The sequence below is a fragment of the Myodes glareolus genome, chromosome 3 (assembly GCF_982192425.1).
Source record: "Myodes glareolus chromosome 3, mMyoGla1.1, whole genome shotgun sequence".
NCBI classification, from domain to species: Eukaryota; Metazoa; Chordata; class Mammalia; order Rodentia; family Cricetidae; genus Myodes; species Myodes glareolus.
Window position 1 is genome coordinate 35,506,675 of NC_142028.1, and position 19,856 is coordinate 35,526,530.

The 19,856-nt window shown below is 47.8% G+C and overlaps 1 protein-coding gene across 5 annotated transcripts in view; it reads left to right on the forward strand.

Moving 5' to 3' along the window:
- Window positions 1-17,522: 17,522 nt before the first annotated feature.
- Tmem40 (transmembrane protein 40) overlaps window positions 17,523-19,856 on the forward strand; it is a 28,559-nt gene continuing 26,225 nt past the window's right edge. For 2 of the 5 annotated variants that reach the window (XM_087904408.1, XM_087904410.1), the window contains exon 1: window positions 17,526-17,807. In XM_087904408.1, coding sequence (XP_087760534.1) covers window positions 17,645-17,807 — 163 coding nt within the window. In that variant the 5' untranslated portion in view covers window positions 17,526-17,644. Of the gene's footprint in view, window positions 17,808-19,856 lie in introns of all 5 variants that reach the window. The other 3 variants (XM_087904409.1, XM_087904407.1, XM_087904406.1) reach the window with 3 other exon arrangements.

The window sequence follows — 19,856 nt, forward strand, 5'->3', positions numbered from 1 at the left end:
CGGGGAGCTCACCAACCGAGTACTGACCACAGCTCTTGTTCTGCTTGTGGATCTTTGACCTTGCTCACTGGCTTGCATACTTGCACGAACATGGGGTGGCAGTTCAGGCTAGGCTTCAAGTCTCTGAACCTCAACTTTCTCATCTACAATTTTCATTCAGGAAACAGGAGCTGTTAAGCAAAGCTAGGCAAGCAAACCTCAACATCCCTCGCCGGACTTCAGAGTCCTCGCTGTGGCCTGTCCATACCCAGGCTTATGCCGAGAGTGCATTCAGTCATACCAGACCAGACAGACCCCCACTCTGCCAGGATGAGTTGTTTCATTTTACAACAATTTAATTGTGCCCTGGGAACCAAAGGAACTTGGCAGGGCTGGGGAACCTGCAATGGAGTCAGGATTGACCTAAGGTTCTTAAAGCTGTGGTCAGTGGTCGTTCCCTAAAGTTTCCCCCAGTTAGTTAGGCGTGTGTGTGTGTGTGTGTGTGTGTGTGTGTGTGTGTGTGTCTGTGTGTAACTCCTTATGCTGGACAGGAAGCTTGGCTTCAAGTCTCTGTAGGCTGCTTCCTGGCTTGGTGGCCTTGGGAGAGTCACACAACCTCTCTTGGCTATTTTTAGTCACAAATAAAAGAATAAAGTCCAATAAAAGAAAAATATCTTTTTTGTTTTGTTATTCAAGACAGGGTTTCTCTGTGTAGCCCTTGCTGTCCTAGAACTCACTCTGTAGACCAGCCTGGCTTGAGCTCACAGATCCGTCTTCCTCTACCTCTGGAGTGCTGGGATTAGAGGCGTGCACCACCACTGCCCAGCAAGAAACTTTTATCTTAAATATATTAAAATTTCTTGTTGAGTACTGCTCTACCACCGAGTCACACCCCCAGCTTGGTAAAAAGAAGTTCCTGGGTGGTGATGACTCGTGCCTGTAATTCCAGAACTTGGCAAATGAAAGCAGGAAGGCAGGGGGATCAAAAGTTCAGCCCTGACTACATCGATCCTGTCATTAAAAACAAAAACAAGAGCAAAAAGCTAAAACAAAACAAAACCCCAAACAACATCAAAAAGCTGCTAGCTAGGTGGCACACATCTTTAATCCCAGCACTCAGGAGGCAGAGGCCAGTGAATCTCTAAATTCGAGGTCAGCCTGGTCTACACAGCAAGTTCCAGGACAACTAGGGCTACACAGAGAAACCCCTCAAAAAAACAAAACAAAACAAAAAAAGAAACAAAGAAAAGGATTTTAATAACATTTGTTTTCCTATCCCTGATACAACCTCTCTCCTTCTAAGTGACTGAACAGTGGCTACAAAGTCCCTACGCCTTGGGTCAGGAAGGTGGGCTCTACATTTCTCCTAGCCTCCCTGCTCCTGTCTCAATCACACCATCCCTCTGGTCATCCCAGAAAGAGGTCATTTTTCATAAGTAGGAAGAGGAAATGACCCTTCAGGAGACTGTGAATACTCTTAAGGAGGAATATAGCAATCGCCTGACACCTTGGGCAGTTACTCAGTGAATGACAGTGAGGCCCAAACTGGATCTTTTTCCGTTTCAATTTTTTTGATTTTATTTTTATTTTATGTGTATGAATGTTTTGCCTGCACATATAGTTGTGCACCATGTGTGTGCAGTACACAGGGAGGCCAGAAGAGGATGGCAGAACCCAAGGAACTGGAGTTACCAACTGTTGTGAGTTGCCATACGGGTGTAGGAACAGAACCCAGGTCCTGTGCAAGAATAGAAAACACTTTTAACTACTGAGCCATCTCTCCAGCCCTCTTTTTATTTTTTTTTTTTTACATTAGATTGATGCAAGCATAGGTTGTTACTTCACTCCTCTAGTAAACCCTGTTTACACTTCAGAGCTTCAGAATCCTACCTAGAGTTTCTGGACTCTAGTTGTGATTGAGGTAAAGACCAGCTTTTGTTAACGTCCTTATAGGTGAATGTGTTACAGTTGTAGTGTTGCAAAGATATCCTGACTTATCGGGAGCCAGGCTATACTAGAGCCACAACAGGGACAGCTCTAGAAGGGTAGAGAGCCGCAATAGGACAACTCAGCCCTGGAGGAAAGGTGTCCTGACTATCCGGAAACCAGGATACTCGAAACTGGGGTGCCATGAGGGATGATCTCCCCGCAGGATAAAGTGATCCTGCTCTTCTCCTGGAAAGCCACTACAGCTGAGTTCTGCTCTGTTCCCTTAAGCGAACGTTCATCTCCGAACCAAGATGTTTCTTCTTCTGCTAAAGCGGAAGCCCCTGCAGAAATGTAGCAATCTCCTCTTGCTCAGGGGAAAAGTTGTTACTTTTTTTCTGTCCCACCTTGCTCAGCCTGCCTTAAGGAGCATCCTTGCAAGGTTCTCCTGTTCTGCTCCGCCTGGCTCAGGCCCCCTAGGGGAGCATCTCAGCAAGGTTTTTCAGCTCAGTCCCCTAAGGGATGTCCCAGCCAGGTTCTTCTAGTCTTCACCGGGGAATGAGGGTCGTCATCCAAGACTCTTTTTAAAAAAGAGATTTACTTGGGAAGAAGGAGTACAGGAGAGCAGCTGCCTCTGCCAGGGAAGGATAAACTATGGCTGCTAACTGAACCAGCAGAGAGGCTTATATAGGGCTTCTACAGTTCTGCTGGTGTTGGATTAAATTATGCATTTTCTGACTGCGGGGTGCAGCATTTTTCTGTATTCTATTAAGCTTTTAAAAGGACTTTAAAGTTTTTTTTTCTGTTTCGTTTTATGTGTATGAATGTTTTGCTTGCGTACCATGTACATGCAGTGCCCAAAAAGGTCAGAAGAGGGCATCAGATCCCCTGGAGCTGGGGATAGAGATTGTTGTGAATCACAGTGTGGGTGCTGGGAATTGAAGCTAGGTCCTTTGCAAAAGTAACAAATGCTCTAAACCACTGAGCCATCTTTCCACCCCAGCCTCCTTTAAAAAAATAAATTGCTTTAATATCAGCACTCAAAAACAAAACAAAATAAAATAAAATAAAATAAAGATTTATTTATTTTGGTTTTTGCCTACTACTCTATGCGGATCTATGGTGGACAGTGGAAGATTGTGTGGGGGTCATTCTGCAGGCCACCAGGGGGCGCTGACAGACGGTAACAGAACTACTCGTGGTGCTGGGCTGGGAATCGAACTTGGGTCCTCGGGCAGAGCGGTCGGGCTCTCTGCCCCCTGAGCTGTCTCTCTGGCTTCAAGATTTATTTTTTAAATACATTTGTTTTGTTTATTTGTTTTTCAAGACAGGGTGTCTCTGTGTAGCCCTGAATGTCCTGGAACTCACTCTATTGTAGGTAGAGTTTTTCATCAAGACTGCTGTCCAGCTCCCAAACAACCACACAGAGACTTAATATTAATCATAAGCATTCACTCAATAGCTCAGGTTTATTACTAGCTAACTTTTACATTTTAAATTAACCCATATTTCTTATCTATGCTCTGTTATGTACCTTGGTATTTTTTCTCAGTACAGCAAGTTCATTTCTTTTTCTTGATATCTCTTTACAATTCTGAGAGACTCCTCCTCTTTTTCTTCACACTCTCTTTTTGTTTGCAAACCCCACCTAACCTCTACCTGTCCAGCTATTGGCTAGTCAGCTTCTTTATTAACCCAATCACAGTGACATATATTCACATAGTGTAAAGGAATATTCCACACCCTGTAGGCCAGGCTGGCTTAAACTCACAGAGATAGACCTACATCTGCCTCCTGTTGTAGGAGGCCTCTTGTTCGTTTCCTGGCCACCAAGACTCCAAAAATAAACACACAGAAACTGTATTATTTAAAACACTGCTTGGCCAATGACTCTAGCATATTCCTAGCAAGCTCTTACATATTAATATAACCCATTTCTTTTATTTTATATTTTACCATGTGGTGCAGGAGAATTGTCTGTATTCTGTCAATCATGTATTTTAATAAAACGCTGATTGGCCAGGCAGGAAGTATAGGCGGATCAACCAGACAGGAAGTAGAGGCGGGGCAATGAGAACAGGAGTATTCCAGGAAGGAGGAAGTCCCTTCGCCATTCCTGCCCAGACCACCGGAGAGGAAAGATGTAAGCTGCCCCACTGGAAAAGGTACTGAGCCATGTGGCTAACGTAGATAAGGATAATGGGGTAACATAAGTTATAAGAGCTAATAAGTAGCCTGACCTAATGGGCCAATCAGCTTATAACTTATAGAGATCTCTGTGTGGTTGATTTTCTCTGGGACTTGCCAGTTGTGGGGTACCAAGTAGGACAGAAACCCCAACAAGCTGGCCCCTCGTGTTACAACCATGAGGCTCCTGGCCTACCAGCAAGGTTCCACCTGGTAGCTTCCATCTGTCTCCTGTGGCAGCTTAAGGGTGTCTCTTGACTCTGCCTTCTTTCTCCCAGCATTCAGTTTAGTTTTCCCCACCTAGCCTCCCAAGTACTGGGATTATGCACCATCACTACCTGACAGTAAAATTAATTATATCTATTAATTTGATCTAAATGTTACAAAACTTAATTTTTCATCACTATTCTTTCTTCTGGACTGTTTTTAATAGAACTTCTAGGCGCTCAATAGCCAAGCTTAAAGGCTACAATCAATAGGATTTGAAGAGACAAAGAGGGCAGCCAACACTTGGCCCTTGCCCTCCAAAGTCAGTTAGGTGTCAGGGGACCAGAGAAAGGTGTGACACCTATAAACGGGTTCTAAAGCTCCACCTGGGCATTTGAACACTTGGTCCCCGGTTGGTAACCTGTTTGGGAAAGTTTAGGAAGTGCAGCCTTGATGGAGAAAGTATGTCCGTAGCGGTAGGCTTTGACAGTGCACAGTCTTACCCTTCTTTCGTTTTGCTATCTCTGAAAGATGCCATCTCTGAACTTCCTGCTCCTGTCGCAATGCCTGCCACTTACTGCCATGCTTTATGGTCACGATGAACTCTTGTCCCTCTGGAACCATAATCCCAAGTAAACTCTTACTTCTATTAGTTGCCTAAGTCGTGGTGTTTTATCACGGTAATGCAAACCTAATTAAAATCAAGGTCACTGGGCCAAGGCCACAGCTAGAGCGGAAAGAAGCCTGGTCTGAGTCATATGGAGCAGGTGGGGATGCTGAAAGCTGAGAAAATAAAGTCACATCTATCTTCTCTACCTCCAACTAGATTCAGATTCTGGAGATCAAACCGTATCTAATAGCAGGTGACTGCATTTGGCCTGTGGAAAAGTTAGAAACTCATCCTCCTGTATCTGTTCTTTATTCTTTGTTGCCCGTGTGGAGATATCATGATGCATGCTATAGAATTGGAAGGTGAACAGGTCTGCTCTCATCCCTGATGTTCCAACCCTGCAGCAGACACCAGTTTCAAATGTTCCCTTGGCGAAAGGCAAATGTGGAGCCTGGTGCTTTGAGGAGCAAGAAGGAGCTATTGAAAGAGGTCCTGCTAGCCCAAGAAATGAGGTTGCTGGAATCTGAACAGGGTCCTTGACCTATCTCCTGGCCCAGGCTTCACCTTAAGAAACTTGCTAGCCATTGAGAAACGAGTTCCAGAAGGGATACAGTCTATCATGCCAGCAGGAACCTGGGGGCCGGACCAGCAGTCAGGAAGCAGAGACCACATTTCACATGTGCACAGGAAGCAGAGAGCTGTCCTCCATTTTAGTAACTGAGGTTGTAGGGTGGGTTCAGAGGTGTCTTGGGTGTGACTATAATCTGAAAGGGTAAAATCAGGACCACTAGGGTTCCACAAGGGACTCAGGATATACCTTTTACTGTAGATGTGGTTTCTTGTATAATTCCTAGAATATTGTAGATTTATGAATGGTCTCCAGCTGGGGGTTTAAGGGACTCACTGAGGTGGATTGTCCTTCTGGGTAAGAGGTGTAATGTCACAGACAGACAGACGGACAGTGTGGCAGGAACTCTTAAGAGAGTTCTGGCCCAGAAGGCAGAGTGGCAGAGAGGTGTGTGTGCTTTGTAGAGGTCTCAGAGACAGAGGCCAGGTTTCTCAGGCCTCCCCTGATTCCTAAGCAGCCAGGGAGGGAAGGGATGTGCTGTTCTGAGGATGTGGGGGAAGAGGGGCACACCTAGTTGAGGTGTTTTCATCACGCAGATGGTGATGTGCCAGGTCAGAGATGTGTAGTAGCCCTCTGATACCTCAGAGTCTAGCCACCTGAAGTCTGGCCACTTCCTTGAGGAAGTATAGCTAGTGCCTGTCAGTCTCCTGGAATCTGGGTGTCTGAGGAGTCTGCTGACAGACTCATAGAGAGGCTCTGGGTATGGGCCTTGCCAGTTCCTTTATACAGCTACAAGAAAGAGGCTTCTGTAAGTGGGTACGACCTAATAAGCTCCTAGCCTCAGACCTAACAATGGAGAGCTCACAAGATGGTCCAAAGTAATTGCTGGGCAAGCCTGGCAGCCAGAGTTCAACCCTGGAACCTATGTGCAGGGTTTGAATGAGAAATGTTCCCCGTAGGCTCATGGATTTAAACACTCAGTTTGTTGGTAGTACTGTATGACTATGTAACATGATGGGGCCGGCTTGTTGGGGTTTCCGTCCTGCCCGGTACCCCACAACCGGCAAATCCCAAAGAAAATCACACATAGGACTCCATAAGATTATAAACTGATTGACCCATTAGGTCAAGCTACTTATTAGTTCTTATAACTTATGTTACCCCATTATTCTGATCTATGTTAGCCACACGGCTTGGTACCTTTTTCAGTTGTCAGCTTACATGTTGCCTCTTCCGTGATCTGCGCAGGAGTGGCAGAGGAACCTTCCTGTTTCCCAGAATTCTCCTGTCCTCATTGCATCACCTCTACTTCCTGTCTGGTTTTCCCGTCTATACTGCCTGCCTGGCCAATCAGCGTTTTATTAAAATATGATTGACAGAATACAGACAATTCTCCTGCATCATGACTAGGTTATGGAATTTTTTTAAAGGATTTTTATTCAGTTAGTTTTATGCGCTTAAGTGTTTTGCCTGAATGTACACTACCTGCATGTCTGATGCCTGGAAAGGTCAGAAGAGGGCACCAGATCCCCTGGCACTGATGTTATGGATGGTTCTGAGGTACTGGATGGTGATTGGGAACTGAACCGGGGTCCCTTAAAGAGCAGCACGTGCTCTTAACTCTAGAGTTATCTCTCCAGGACAAATTATGAGATTTTAGGACAAGGAGCTTGGCTGGAGGAGGTGTACCAGTGGGGCCGGGTCTGACTTTGAGAGTTTAGAGCCTTACCTTATTTGGGATTACATCTCCTGCTCCCTTTGCACCACTGGGACGTGATCTGCCGGTTTCTTGCACGGCCCACTTGCTGCCCTGCCACCCCAGCTATTGTGATCCGGGTGTGGAGGTCAGAGGGCAACTTCCAGGAGTCGATTTTCTTTTTCTACAGTGCGTGTCCCAGGGCTTGAACACCAGTGGTCAGCCCGGAGAGCAAGTGCATTTACTGACTGAGTCATATCACCAATGGGAGCTTATTTTATTTATCTATTTATTTATTTATCTATTTATATACCTTTTTTTAAAGCTTTCACCACATCACTCTTTTTTATATTTATTTATTATTTATGTATATAATATTCTGTCTGCGTGTATGTTTGCAGGCCAGAAGAGGGCACCAGACCTCATTTCAGATGGTTGTGAGCCACCATGTGGTTGCCGGGAATTGAACTCAGGACCTTTGGAAGAGCAGGCAATGCTCTTAACCACTGAGTCATTTCTCTAGTCCTTATTTATATATCTTGAGACAGGAACTTACCGTGTAGCCCTGGCTATCCTGGAACTCACTCTGTAGGCCAAGATGGCCTCAGACTCATAAAAATCTGCCTGGCTCTGCCTCCCAGTTGATAGAATCAAAGGTGTGTGCCGCCATGCCCAGCGTCTTAGTTACTTTCTATAGCTGTGAAGAGACACCATGACCAAGGCAACTTATAAAAGAAAACATTAACTGAGGCTCACAGTTTAAGAAGGTTAGCTCCCGTCATGGTGGGGAACACGGCAGCAAGCAGGCATGGCGCTGGAGTGGGAGCTGAGAGACTACATCCTAACCCACAGGCAGGAGGCAGCAAGATCTAACTGGGTCAGCCATGGGCTTTTGAAATCTCACAGCCTACTGTGACCGACCTCGTAGTAAGAGACTGCTTGTTTGCTTGTTCATTTCCCAGCCTCCCAGCCTCCCGAAGTAATCACACAGAAACCATACTATTTGCAATACTGTTTGGTCAATAGCTTAAGCATATTTCTGGCTAACTCTTATATCCTAAACTATCCCATCTCCATTAATCTGTGTATTGCCATGTGACTGTGGCTTACCGGGTAAAGTTCCGGCACCTGTCTCTGGCGGGGCTACATGGCTTCTCTCTCACTCCACCTCCTTTTCCTCCAGCATTTTGTTTAGTTTTCCCCACCTAGCTCTGTTCTACCCTATCAGGCCAAGCCAGTTTATTAACCAATGGTAGTCACAGCATACAGAGAGAAATCCCACATCAATACCTTGTCCACAAGGCCATACTTCTGAACCCTTCTCAAACAGTTCCACTAACAAGGGACTAAGCATTCAAATGCATGACACTGGGGGGGCGGGGGGGCATCTTCATTCAATTTGTCATACCCAGCTTGCTTGCTTTCTTCCTCCCTTTCTTTTCCTTCCTTCCTTTCTTCCTTCCTTCTTTCCTTCCTTCTTTTATTAGAATTAATTTTATTACAGTTGTAGAGATGGCTCATAGGTTAAAAACATGATTACTCTTGCAGAGGACCAGGGTTCAGTTCCCAGCACCCACACAATGGCTCACAGTTCCAGCTCCAGGAGAGCACATGCCTTCTTCTGGCTTTTGCAGGCCTCTGCAACACATATGAACAAGAACACACACACACACACACACACACACACACACACACATACAAAATTTTAAAACATTGTTATTTAGTTAATTTATTTATTGTATGTGTTTGGGGGATGCTTGGGTACAGAGGCTCACTAGTGGAGATCAGAGGACCACCTCCAGGGCTCAGTTAAGGGTCAGTTCTCCTTCTACCATGGAAATCCTAAGGATGGAATTATGTCATCAGGTTTGGTGGCAGGTCTCCATATCTGATGAGCCATCTAGCCAACCCCTCTACATTATTTTTTGAAACAAGGTTTCTCATTCAACTTGAAGCTCAATGATTGGTTAGACTAAGTGGCTAATGAGCCCCCTGGAACTTCCTCCCATCTTAGCATTCCTAGTGTTGCGTCTATGGACTTACTCCTAAGCTTGTCCTGGCTTGGGTTCTGGTTTTGTTTTCAGACAAAGTCTCCCTATATATCCTTGGCTGGCCTAGAACTCTCTATGAGAACCAGGCTAGCCTTGAACTCACCTGCAATTCTCCTACCACTGGCTCTAGCTTACTTTTTAAGGTGGATATTGGGGTTCCAAACTCAAGTCCTCACGTTTGGTCAGCAAGTGCTTTCTTTATTCACCCCAAGCCATCTCCCCAGCCTACACCTCTTTCCGTGTGTATTGTGGAATACCCTTTTGAGCATGACATGGCCACTGGCATCTTGAAATCAGAGCAGCTGTACCTACCCTCACAAGATCAGTCTGATAACTTAGGAGAGGCGCGGAATGTCAGGCTCACTTGAGTGTCAGCCCCCTCTCCCGCCAGGTTCCCCACTGAAGTGTGGTCTGGGGAAGCACCACAGTGTTGAAGGTAAAGGTCAGCTGAGCGAACTGGCAACTTTGGGGAGGTAGCCACCCTTGCTGGAGTGGGTGTTGGTGGGAATGCGGCTGTCTGGGGGCCACTCATGGACTTTTAGATAAGCCCAACAAACCCACTGGTCCTCCCAACTGGACTTGGATGGAATTGTTTCTTCAGTTTGTCCTGAGTGCCCTATTGCGGGGTGAGTTGACGGATGGTCCTGTCTTCCCAGGAGGAGTCACGCAGTCATCGTCCTCAGCGACCTATTGGTTCTTCTCTGTGAGAAGCAGTGACTCAAGCCAGGACATGGCTGAGGGAGGAGGACAAGAGGCAGGCTTGGGAACGGGATTACACAGGCTCGCACCACAAGCCCTCCCTGCCTCTCACACCCATGGGAAGGTGCAGGATACCTGTCCTGGCTTGAGCTGGGCTGAGACGCCACTCCTAGGAGAGTCAGTCACTTCTGGAGTTATTGGGAGGATTCCAGGGCTGGAAGCAGGGTCTGACTACAGAAATGACCCCTGTTCGAACAGCTGATCACAGAGTACTCTTTAAGAACTTTAGCATGGCTGGTGGGTTGGCCCAGCAGGTGCTTGCAGTCAAGCCCAACAACTTGAGTTTGATCCCTGGAAATCACATGGTGGAGGGGAAAACCGATTCCTGTAAATTGTCCTCTGACCTCCACAGGCGCTGTGGCCCTTCCCTCATTAATCAATATGATGAAATTCCTAAGAACGCTCTTTTTATCTTCCCCATCCTTCCCTACTTCCTTCCTCCTCTCATTTGAAAAAAAAAAAAAAAAGCCAAGCAGTGGTGGCACACTGGAGAGTCAGAGGCAGGTGGATCTCTGTGAGTTTCAGGACAGCTTGGTCTACAAGTTCCAGGAGAGCCAAGGCTACACAGAGAAACCCTGTCACAAATAACTTTTTTTTTTTTTTTTTGGTTTTTTGAGATCAGGTTCCTCTGTAGTTTTGGAACCTGTCCTGGAACTTGCATTTGTAGACCAGGTTGGCCTCGAACTCACAGAGATCCGCCTATCTCTGCCTCCCAAGTACTGGAATTAAAGGTGTGTGCCACCACGGCCCAGCTACAAAGAACTTTTATTTGATCTTCCAGAGGACCCTCGTTCAGTTCCTAGCACCCAGGTAGGGTGATTTACAAACACCTGTAACTCCACCTCCAACCAATGTGTGCCTCACACACACGTGCCTTGACTGTGAGCCACCTCAACAGCCTTTCCTGCCCTTTCCTAATGGAGCACTGGTTCCCAGGAAAGAGGGTCTCTGCATGACTGCCCCTATTGACCTGGCTTTAAGGAAAGCCCCCTTCCCTAAAACCCAAACGTTGGTCCCTCTAGGACCTATTGGATGCATCTGACTGCTCTATGTTGTTAGTCCCTCCAGGTTTATCAGGTACATTTGACTGTTCTGTGGTGTTGGTCCCTCCAGGTTCTATCAGGTACATCTGACTGTTCTATGATGTTGGTCCCTCCAGGTTCTATCAGGTACATTTGACTGTTCTATGATGATGGTCCCTCCAGATTCTATCAGGTACATTCGACTGTTCTGTGATGATGGTCCCTCCAGGTTCTATCAGGTACACCTGACTGTTCTATGATGTTGGTCCCTCCAGGTTCTATCAGGTAGATCTGAATGCTCTATTTTCCTTCCTCTATGGAAAGCCAGTGTTTGTGCCAAATGGAGGGCGCCTCAGTGAGTTTGATCAGTTGAACCCTCAGATATCTTCCTTTGCTGTTATTTGGATTAAGACAAGGTCTCGATATATTATCCTGGCTGGTTTCGAACTCACAATTATTCTGCCTCAACCCCCTCAGCACTAAAGTTAGAGACACGTGCCACCACAACCGTTTTGGAACCTCCAATTTTTTTTTTAAATGTATACAATATTCTGTCTGTGTGTATGCCTGCAGGACAGAAGAGGGCACCAGATCTCATTACAGATGGTTGTGAGCCACCATGTGGTTGCTGGGGCTTGAACTCAGGACCTTTGGAAAAGCAGGCAATGCTCTTTACCTCTGAGCCATCTCTCTAGCCTGGAACCTCCAAATCTTACCAGTAGTGCCTGCGTGACCTCAAATAAGTTACTTGTCGTTTAGCTTCAGGGTCTCCCTGAAGTATGTTAGCTCTGGGGACCTACCCTTCCCTCTTCTGCAGGAAGATGCTTCTTTTCTTAAATGGGTCCTTTGGGAGTGGGCCCGTCCCCGCTGCAGTGGCCTCTCCATCTTGCATAGGGTCCCTCTGCCTTTTCTCACTTGGGCAAGCTGTTTAGCAGTGCACACCCATCTGAGATGAGAGTGGAGAACAAGAAAATTATCTCCTTCTAGGAGTACCCGTGAGGGCTTGCCTGAAGGTCAGAGGATCTGATTTAAGGTCCTACCTTTGCCTCCAAAGTCCTTGGGATCCACAAGCAGGACCCTGCAACCTCTAGGCCTAGACCTGCTCATCTGTAAAATGAGGGTCAGGCAAGGTGGCACACACCTTTAATCCCAGCACTTTAGAGGCAGAGATGGGAGCCTCTGTGAGTTCAAGGCCAGCCTGGCATACAAAACATTTCTAGGCCAGCCTTAACTATACAGTGAGACTTTGTTGTTGTTGTTGTTTTGTTTAAAAAAAAAAAAAAGAATGACTATTCAGGAGCTGGATACTTGGCTCACCCATAAACTCTTGCTCAGCCCCCACAAGTGAGGTGCTGGGCTCAGGGTGTGGCTCAGTCATACCCTTGCTTGGCAGGCAGGAGGCCTACCCTACATTCTATTCCCAGCACTGGGGCGGGGCAGGGGGGAGATCCAAACCACTGAAAAACTGTTTATTCTGTCTGCCTCACTGATGTGAATAGACAAGGGAACGGCTAGTCAGCATTTCAGAGGGTGGCCTGTGGACACGGAAATATCTGTTCACCACGAGCTGACAAACGGTCTGTATCTTCTGTCAGCCTAGCAGCAAAGGCGGGAGCAAGCAGGAAGCTGGCAAGATGCGTGGACTGACATCTCACCGGAAGAAAGGTAAACAGCAGGTAGACTGAGGTCCAGCAGCATGGTTAGCCATCGCAAAGGATTGGGATCAAAGGCTGGGGGCGTGGCTCAGTGCTGGGGCCTGGCTTCACGTGCCCAGGGCCCTCAGTTTAATCCCCAGCAGAAAGGAGGAGAATGAAGAGGAGGAGGAGGAGGGGGGAAGCTCAGGTTTCAGTCGTAGATTTGAACGACACAAACTGGAGCCTTGGAAGCCTGTGGGTTAACTTGGAGTTTCTTCTTGGAAAAGTGGAAAGGGTTAGGTTTTTCAAGTCAGGGAGACCTTTGTGCAAATCTCAACCCAGCCTTGCCACCCTGAGAAAAAATCATTTCCTCTCACTTTCCACATCCATGAAATGGACACAATACTCTGTGATTTAGAGTAGTGTTTGTGTTAAATCTAATTAACTAATTATTTTCTTAGATAAGGCTCCCTCTGTAGATCAGGTTGACATCAAACTCACAGAGATCCTTCTGCCTCAGCTCTTGAGTACAAGTACTCTTGTACACTGGGAGTACAAGTGTGAGCCACCACACATGTTCTTAGAGGATTCACTTAACAGACAAACTTCAGATGGTGAAGATAGGTCCTGGCCTCCCACATGTCCTCCTGGGGGGCGGGTGTGTAAACAGCCAGAGCCTTGGTGCTCACAGTGGGTGAGGTTTCTTCTCTCTTCCCTCTATACCCACAAGGAGTATGTGTCAGGCCTAAGAAGCCACTGGGGGCTTCTTTAGGAATCCCATGGCCTCATTCCAAGAACACTAAGGCTGGGTGTCACTGGCCAATATACACAAGCTCCGTTGTCATGTGTAGGAGCTGCTGCTTCGCCATTTTGACAAATGGGGAAACTGAGGCTGAGCTGTCCGACTGTTGTCTGCAGAGTGCACATGCCTGCTGAGTCAGGGGCCTGGCTAGCAGTTCTGGAACGCAGGAAAGGCATAAGTCATGCTCAGCTGCTGCGCTGACTCCCAGGGCTGTCAGCTGTGCTCTGTCATGGTGGGAAACTGTGCCATGAGTCACCCACACTCTGGGCACTGAAGTCACCTGGGTGGAGCTAAGCTGGAGCCAGGGCTCCTTGACACCTCAGACAGGTTTGTCCTGACTGTGACATCTGCCCACGTGGAGGTGCATATGTCATGCTCCAGGTAAATACCCAAGCAGGTGCTGCAGGAGGGGCAGAGAGGGAAACTGAGTCTCGGGGGGGGGGAGGGAGGTGCCTAGTGACAGGACTAGAAGATAAGGTGGAGGACAGCTCTTGGGGAGCACTTTCTGTGTGCCAGGCATTTAAACCTGCAGATGGCAGAGGACTTCGGACACGAGCAGGCGTGCTAAAAGAGCCTGAGGGCTCCCACAGTTTCTGACTGAGAATGTCTAAGAAGGGGCTTGGGGATTTAGCAGTGTCTAAGAAGCTTCCAGGTGATTCTGTCTCTTGCTTGTTTAGTGAAGTGAGAACATTATGAGAATAACCAAGTTACTTGTTTGCTTGTTTGTTTGTTCGTTCGTTTTGAACAGAAGTTCCCTCTGCAGCTCAGGCTAACCTGGAACCCAAGATCATCTTGTCTAAATTGCCAAGTGCCAGGATTATAAATGTTAACTACTATGCCTAGTTTAAGAATACCCAATTTAGGCTGGGAGGTGATGGTACATGCCTTTAATCCCAGCACTCAGAGGCAGCGGCAGGTGGATCTCTGAGAGTTCGAGGCCAGCCTGGTCTACAAGATCTAGTTCCAGGACAGGCCCCAAAGCTACAGAGAAACCTTGTCTCAAAAAACCAAACAAACAAAAATAGGGGTCTTGAAGTTTCTTCTTATATACTGCTCTCAGGAGGAGGCCTCATTGCCTACTAGCCTCTCACCATATTTCATTTCTAGCAGGTTCTATATTTGAGAAGGTGGCATTTTGCATGTGTGCTTGTGTCCCACTGGTCCCACTGAGTGCTGGCCATCCATGCTCTCCCCCGTGGCCTCTGAATTGCAGTCTCATCAGAAAGGAACTGCTGGAGGAAGAGAGTGACAGTTAGACTGAGGGTCTCCCTCACCTCCCTCCCTACCCCCCCAATGACTAATACCTGTTGGCTGTGCTCTCCGATCCAGACCCATCATACACTGTAACTACTAAACACTTCAAACTTTCAGCGGCTACACCAAAAACTAGTTTTATTAACATACTTTATAAACCAAATCTACCCCACATTAACTCATTTTAACATCATCAATACAAAAAAGAAAGGAAGAATGAACAAGGCATGGTGATACATGCTCTCAATAATAGCTCTTGGAGCCGAGAGATGATGGCACACATCTTTAATCCCAGCACCCGGGAGGTAGAGGCAGGCAGATATTTGTAAATTCAAAGCCAGCCTGGTCTACGGGGTGAGTTTCAGGAGAGTTAAAGCTACATATGTAAGACTTTAAGACAGTTTTGAGGCCATTTCTGAGTGCCTTAGTGCTTCTCCCCACCTCCCTCCCTGAGAATACAAGCACATACTGAAATGTTGGGAACTTTTCATCTCCTATGATCTATGGATATTCTCCATAGAGCTCCGTTTCTGGAATTGGGACAAAAAGATAACCCACAGATGTCCACAATATTTGACTCGGTCCCTGGAAAGGAGTCAGAATGACCCCCCGATGTTCCCTGTTGCCTCGCTTGATCTTGGCAACCGCTCTCCAGCCCTGGCTCAGACCACTTGTTATTAGAAGCCCCCTGAATAAGCCAATCCTAATAATTGGAGAACTGTCCCTGAATCCCCCCCCCACTTGTTCCTATGACTTTTTGCTTTAAAAAATGGCTTGTAACAAGCATTCGGGGTCCTTGGCATTGAATGCTGTGTGATCCTACCGCGGTAGAATTAAAATCCTCTTGCTTTTTTTACATCAATTGAGGTATGGGAATGTATTCTTGGGGTGACTCCTCCTCCTTGGTAGTTGGACTCTAGGGTTCAACACATAGAGAATCCTTGTCCTGAAAAACCAAGGGGAAAAAGTTCTTGGGAAGCAGAGATAGTTGGATCTTGGTGAGTTTGAGGTCAGCCTGGTGTACATAGTGAGCTCCAGGACAGTCATAGCTACCTAGAGGGACTTTGGCTCCTAAAGAATTATTCTCTATTTTCCTTCCATCCAGCCTTTACAATTCAGCATGCACTCTGCATGCCCTGCGCATCTCAGTTCCCCAATCACTGTCCCCAGGCCCTGTCAACCCTGTGACTGGCAGACACTGTCCCCAGCATATCCTGGAACTTCCCATGACCCTGCCCCTGGTCCCGTCCCCCTATCCCTCAAGACATCCCTGTCAGTTCATAACATAACTTCCAAGGGCTGACTTCCTAACAGACCCGACCATGTGGCTCCACTGCCCTCAGGTCGCCATGCAGTTTTTTGCTGTGACTTTGGAACTCCTGCTTCTTCGGCTTCCTCTGTCTCTTTTAGCTCGAAGGCCACCACTCACGTCAAAGGGGATGATCTGTGTGTTCTCCTCAACATGGTGGTCAGTGGTACCTCTTACCTCCTTCTGCTTTGAGTGCACACACACACACACACACACACACACACACACACACACACACACCCCAGAATATTTCAGATCCTGCCACACACACATTAGGCTGTTTCAAATCTCTTACTCATTCAGCAAAATTGACTGAATGCATTCCACACAAGGATCACTGTCCCAGGTAATAGAGCAAATACTCTATGAGGAAATCTGAGCAAGAAAATAGCATGTGGAAGAGTGAAGCAGTCTGAGGAGGACGTAGGGCAGGTGACATTTGAACAGAGACAGAAAGAGTGAAGGAAGGAGCCAGGTGGTTGGCTTTCTCTCTCTCTCTCTCTCTCTCTCTCTCTCTCTCTCTCTCTAAGATGTATTTATTATGTATACAGTGTTCTGCCTGTATGTACGCCTACCTGCCAGAAGAGGACACCAGATCTCATTATAGATAGTTAGGAGCCACTCTGAGGTCGCTGGAAACTGAACTCAGGACCTCTGGAAAAGCAGCCAGTGCTCTTAACCTCTGAGCCAGTTCTCCACACGCAAATGCCCTCCTCTCCTCCGCCCCGCAACGTCCTAAGGGAGAACATTCTGAATAGGACAGTCAGTGCAAAGGCCTAAGGTGGGTAGCTATCTGGGATATTTGGAGCATTTTCAGTATGGCACTGGCTGAGGGAGAGGGGCTGTCATGGAGTCTGGGGCAGACAGTAAAGGACATGGGCTGTGTCCTGAGCTCCGGAGGGTATGTGTAGTGGGGATGGAGCTGAAGTAGCTGTTCAGGGGACAACAGTGACTTGACGGGCATGACAGAAGCAGGGACATGTATGGGGGCTGTGGAAGTGAGTTAGGGTGGATTTGGGACAAATCAGAGGCTGTCCACTAGGACTCGCCTCACAGGTCAATTGTATGCTGAGCTTGAGAAAACAGTCAAGGGTTGGGCCTGGCTTTGCCTTTTGTCCCTGCTGGCTGGTACGCCCCTGTCACAGGGTGACTGATGAATGAGCACAAGGCAGAGGCGGCAGCTGTGTGATGTTTCCTGCTTCTTGAAGACTCGGTGCCAACCCATCCTGAACAGGTGCTTTGGCCCAGCTCCCTTCCCAGGAGAAGCACCGCCCTAGCCTTCAACCCCTCTCTATGGTCCCTGAGCGCTCTATGGTTCCTGAGCACTCCAGCCTGGGCTCCAGGAGCAGGGAGCGTGGTGGTATCTTCTAACTTGTAGGGCAGGTCAGGACACATGACTGGGGCCTGAATCAACCTCCTGAGCAAAGAGGGGTTGCCCAAGACAAACTCTCAACTCCTCCCTTCAAAGAGCTTGTCACAGCCTAGAGCGGCCCAACACGGTGACCACTGGGGGCTTGAGGTTATAGTATGATCCTGGGATCTGCAGCAGCGCGTATGCCACCATCTGCCCCACCGGGGATGCTGGGGGAAGAGGCAAGTCAGACAGGAAGGCCTGGGGGCTGATAGCACCACAGGAAGGAATGCCACAACACCCGGGTGAGCCAGTGAGGCCCAGGGGCAACGTCATGGTTGCCCCGCCCTCTGCTGTCAGGATGCCATGGCCTCTCCTTCCCCAGCCTGGTCACATTCACAATCAGAACATCACTGGCCTTGCTACTTCTCACAGGAGCCCAGGGACTCCAGGTAATGGGACATGGGAATGATCAAGCAGAGGGGTAGGTGGGTGGCTTTAGGAAGACTGGAAAAAATGGTTGATCGTTAGGCTTGGCTCTGTGTGCTTGCTTTGTGGACCTGGGATGGAAGCCCAACTCTGCACCTTCTGGGCTCCCTGAGGCCCCTCGGACTCTATTGTGGAAGAAGTCGGCAGGATGAACCACTTACCCCCATAGTTGTTTTGACACTTCCACAAGCTTAGACCTGCCCACAGTTCACGACCAGCTCTGTTTCTTATCACTGGCTCGTGTAGACTTTTAGCAGACCCCTTGACCTCACTAAACCTCAGTTCAGGTTGTCTGGTTTGGAAATGAAATCGTTTAGCTCAGTGTCTATAGGCTTTTCTCACCCTGCTGTGGTGGAAACCACACCTTAGGGTTGCAAAGGGTCTCTGCCTCTAGCTTAGATCAGGTAAACCACCACCCTCCCTCCAGGAGGAGGAAGCCCCCCCCTTCCACCAGGAGGCCCAGCCCAGTTGGAAGACATGGGAGAAAGGCACCTGTAGTATAAAAATGCTGATCACAGTAGGAGGGGAGGGGGTGGGAGGCAGGCCCTGCTCCCAGGCAGAGCCTTTGATCAAGTGGGATGGTCCCCCAGGGAGAGGGTGCTGGCAGACCCTAGGGAATCAGTTCATCCAGTCCCCTTGGGGTCACTTCTCCTCACCCTGTAGTCTCTGCCCAGAGCATTCTGGTCCCCAAGCCTCCAACAAGCCTTTTAAGAGGGCAGAGAGGTTATCCAAGAGAGCTTCTTTTCTTTTGTTCTGTTTAAAATTGCCCCCGAGAATCCACGGCCCTGCTCTTGGGAGGGTGTGCTAGGGGAGGCCCCGTGAAAAGTAACCTGTTTGGGGAGGTCCTGGGGTCAAGCAAGCAGATCTGTAAGGAACAGGACTAGAGCTCAGGGTGATGCAGCCCTTTGCACTGCCAACTCGGCTCTGAAATTCTCCCAAAGCTGCTTTCCCAGCCATGACTGTTCTTACTCTTTCTTTGTCTCTGTCCCTTCCTCTTTCTGAAACAACATATGCCTATAATTCCAGTACCAGGGAGGTGGGGCAGAGAGGATCAGGAGTTCAAAGTCACCCTTAGGCTACATAAGACTCTGTCTCACCTGCTTCTGTCAATAAAACTACTTTATTGACAGGTGGAATTTACTTGCCATAATCTCTCTCTCTCTCTCTCTCTCTCTCTCTCTCTCTCTCTCTCTTTCTCTCTCTCTCCCTCCCTCCCTCTCCCTCTCCCTCTCCCTCTCCCTCTTTCCCCTGAGACAGGGTTTCTCTGTGTAACAGCACTGGTTGTCCTGGAACTCACTCCGTAGACCAAGCTGATCTCGAACTCAGAGATTCGCCTGCCTCTGCATCCTGGTGCTGGGATTAAAGGTGTGCACCATCACATAGGCAATCCTTTACAAGGTTCAGTGCAGAGATTTCTCCTATCTCAGTAAATTATATACCCTTGACTATCAATTTTAAAACACTTCTCAGACAGAGCTATCTGGGGCACTTCCCACAGTGGGCACTTCCCCCACAAGAACTAACTGCCTTGACCCAATGGATAAAGCTAGGTATTTCAGACTCTGTAAAAATGTGGGAGGAGGATACTTGTGAGTACATACCATGGCACAAACGTGGAGATCAGAGGACAGCTTTTGGGAGTCAGTTCTTTCCTTCCATCATGTGAGGCATGGAAAATGGGACTCAGGTGGTCAGGTTTGGTGTCAAGCGCCTTTACCTGCTAAGTCATCCTGCTAGCCCATGGCTGGCCAGTTCGTATGCATGGTGTATGTGGTTCCTTCTGACTTGGATGCTCACCTACACAGTACCAGATCACCCTTTCTTCCCCCGCATGGCTGGATAGTTCTATTTATACCTTGTTTTGTATATCCATTTACCAGTTGATGGACATTTGTGTTGTTATCACTTTTTGGCTACTTTGAATGAAGCAGCCACAAGCATCTGTGCGCTGGTCTTGGCATTAATATGGGTTTCACTTCTTTTACAGTTTTCTTTTTAAGTTATGCTTACTT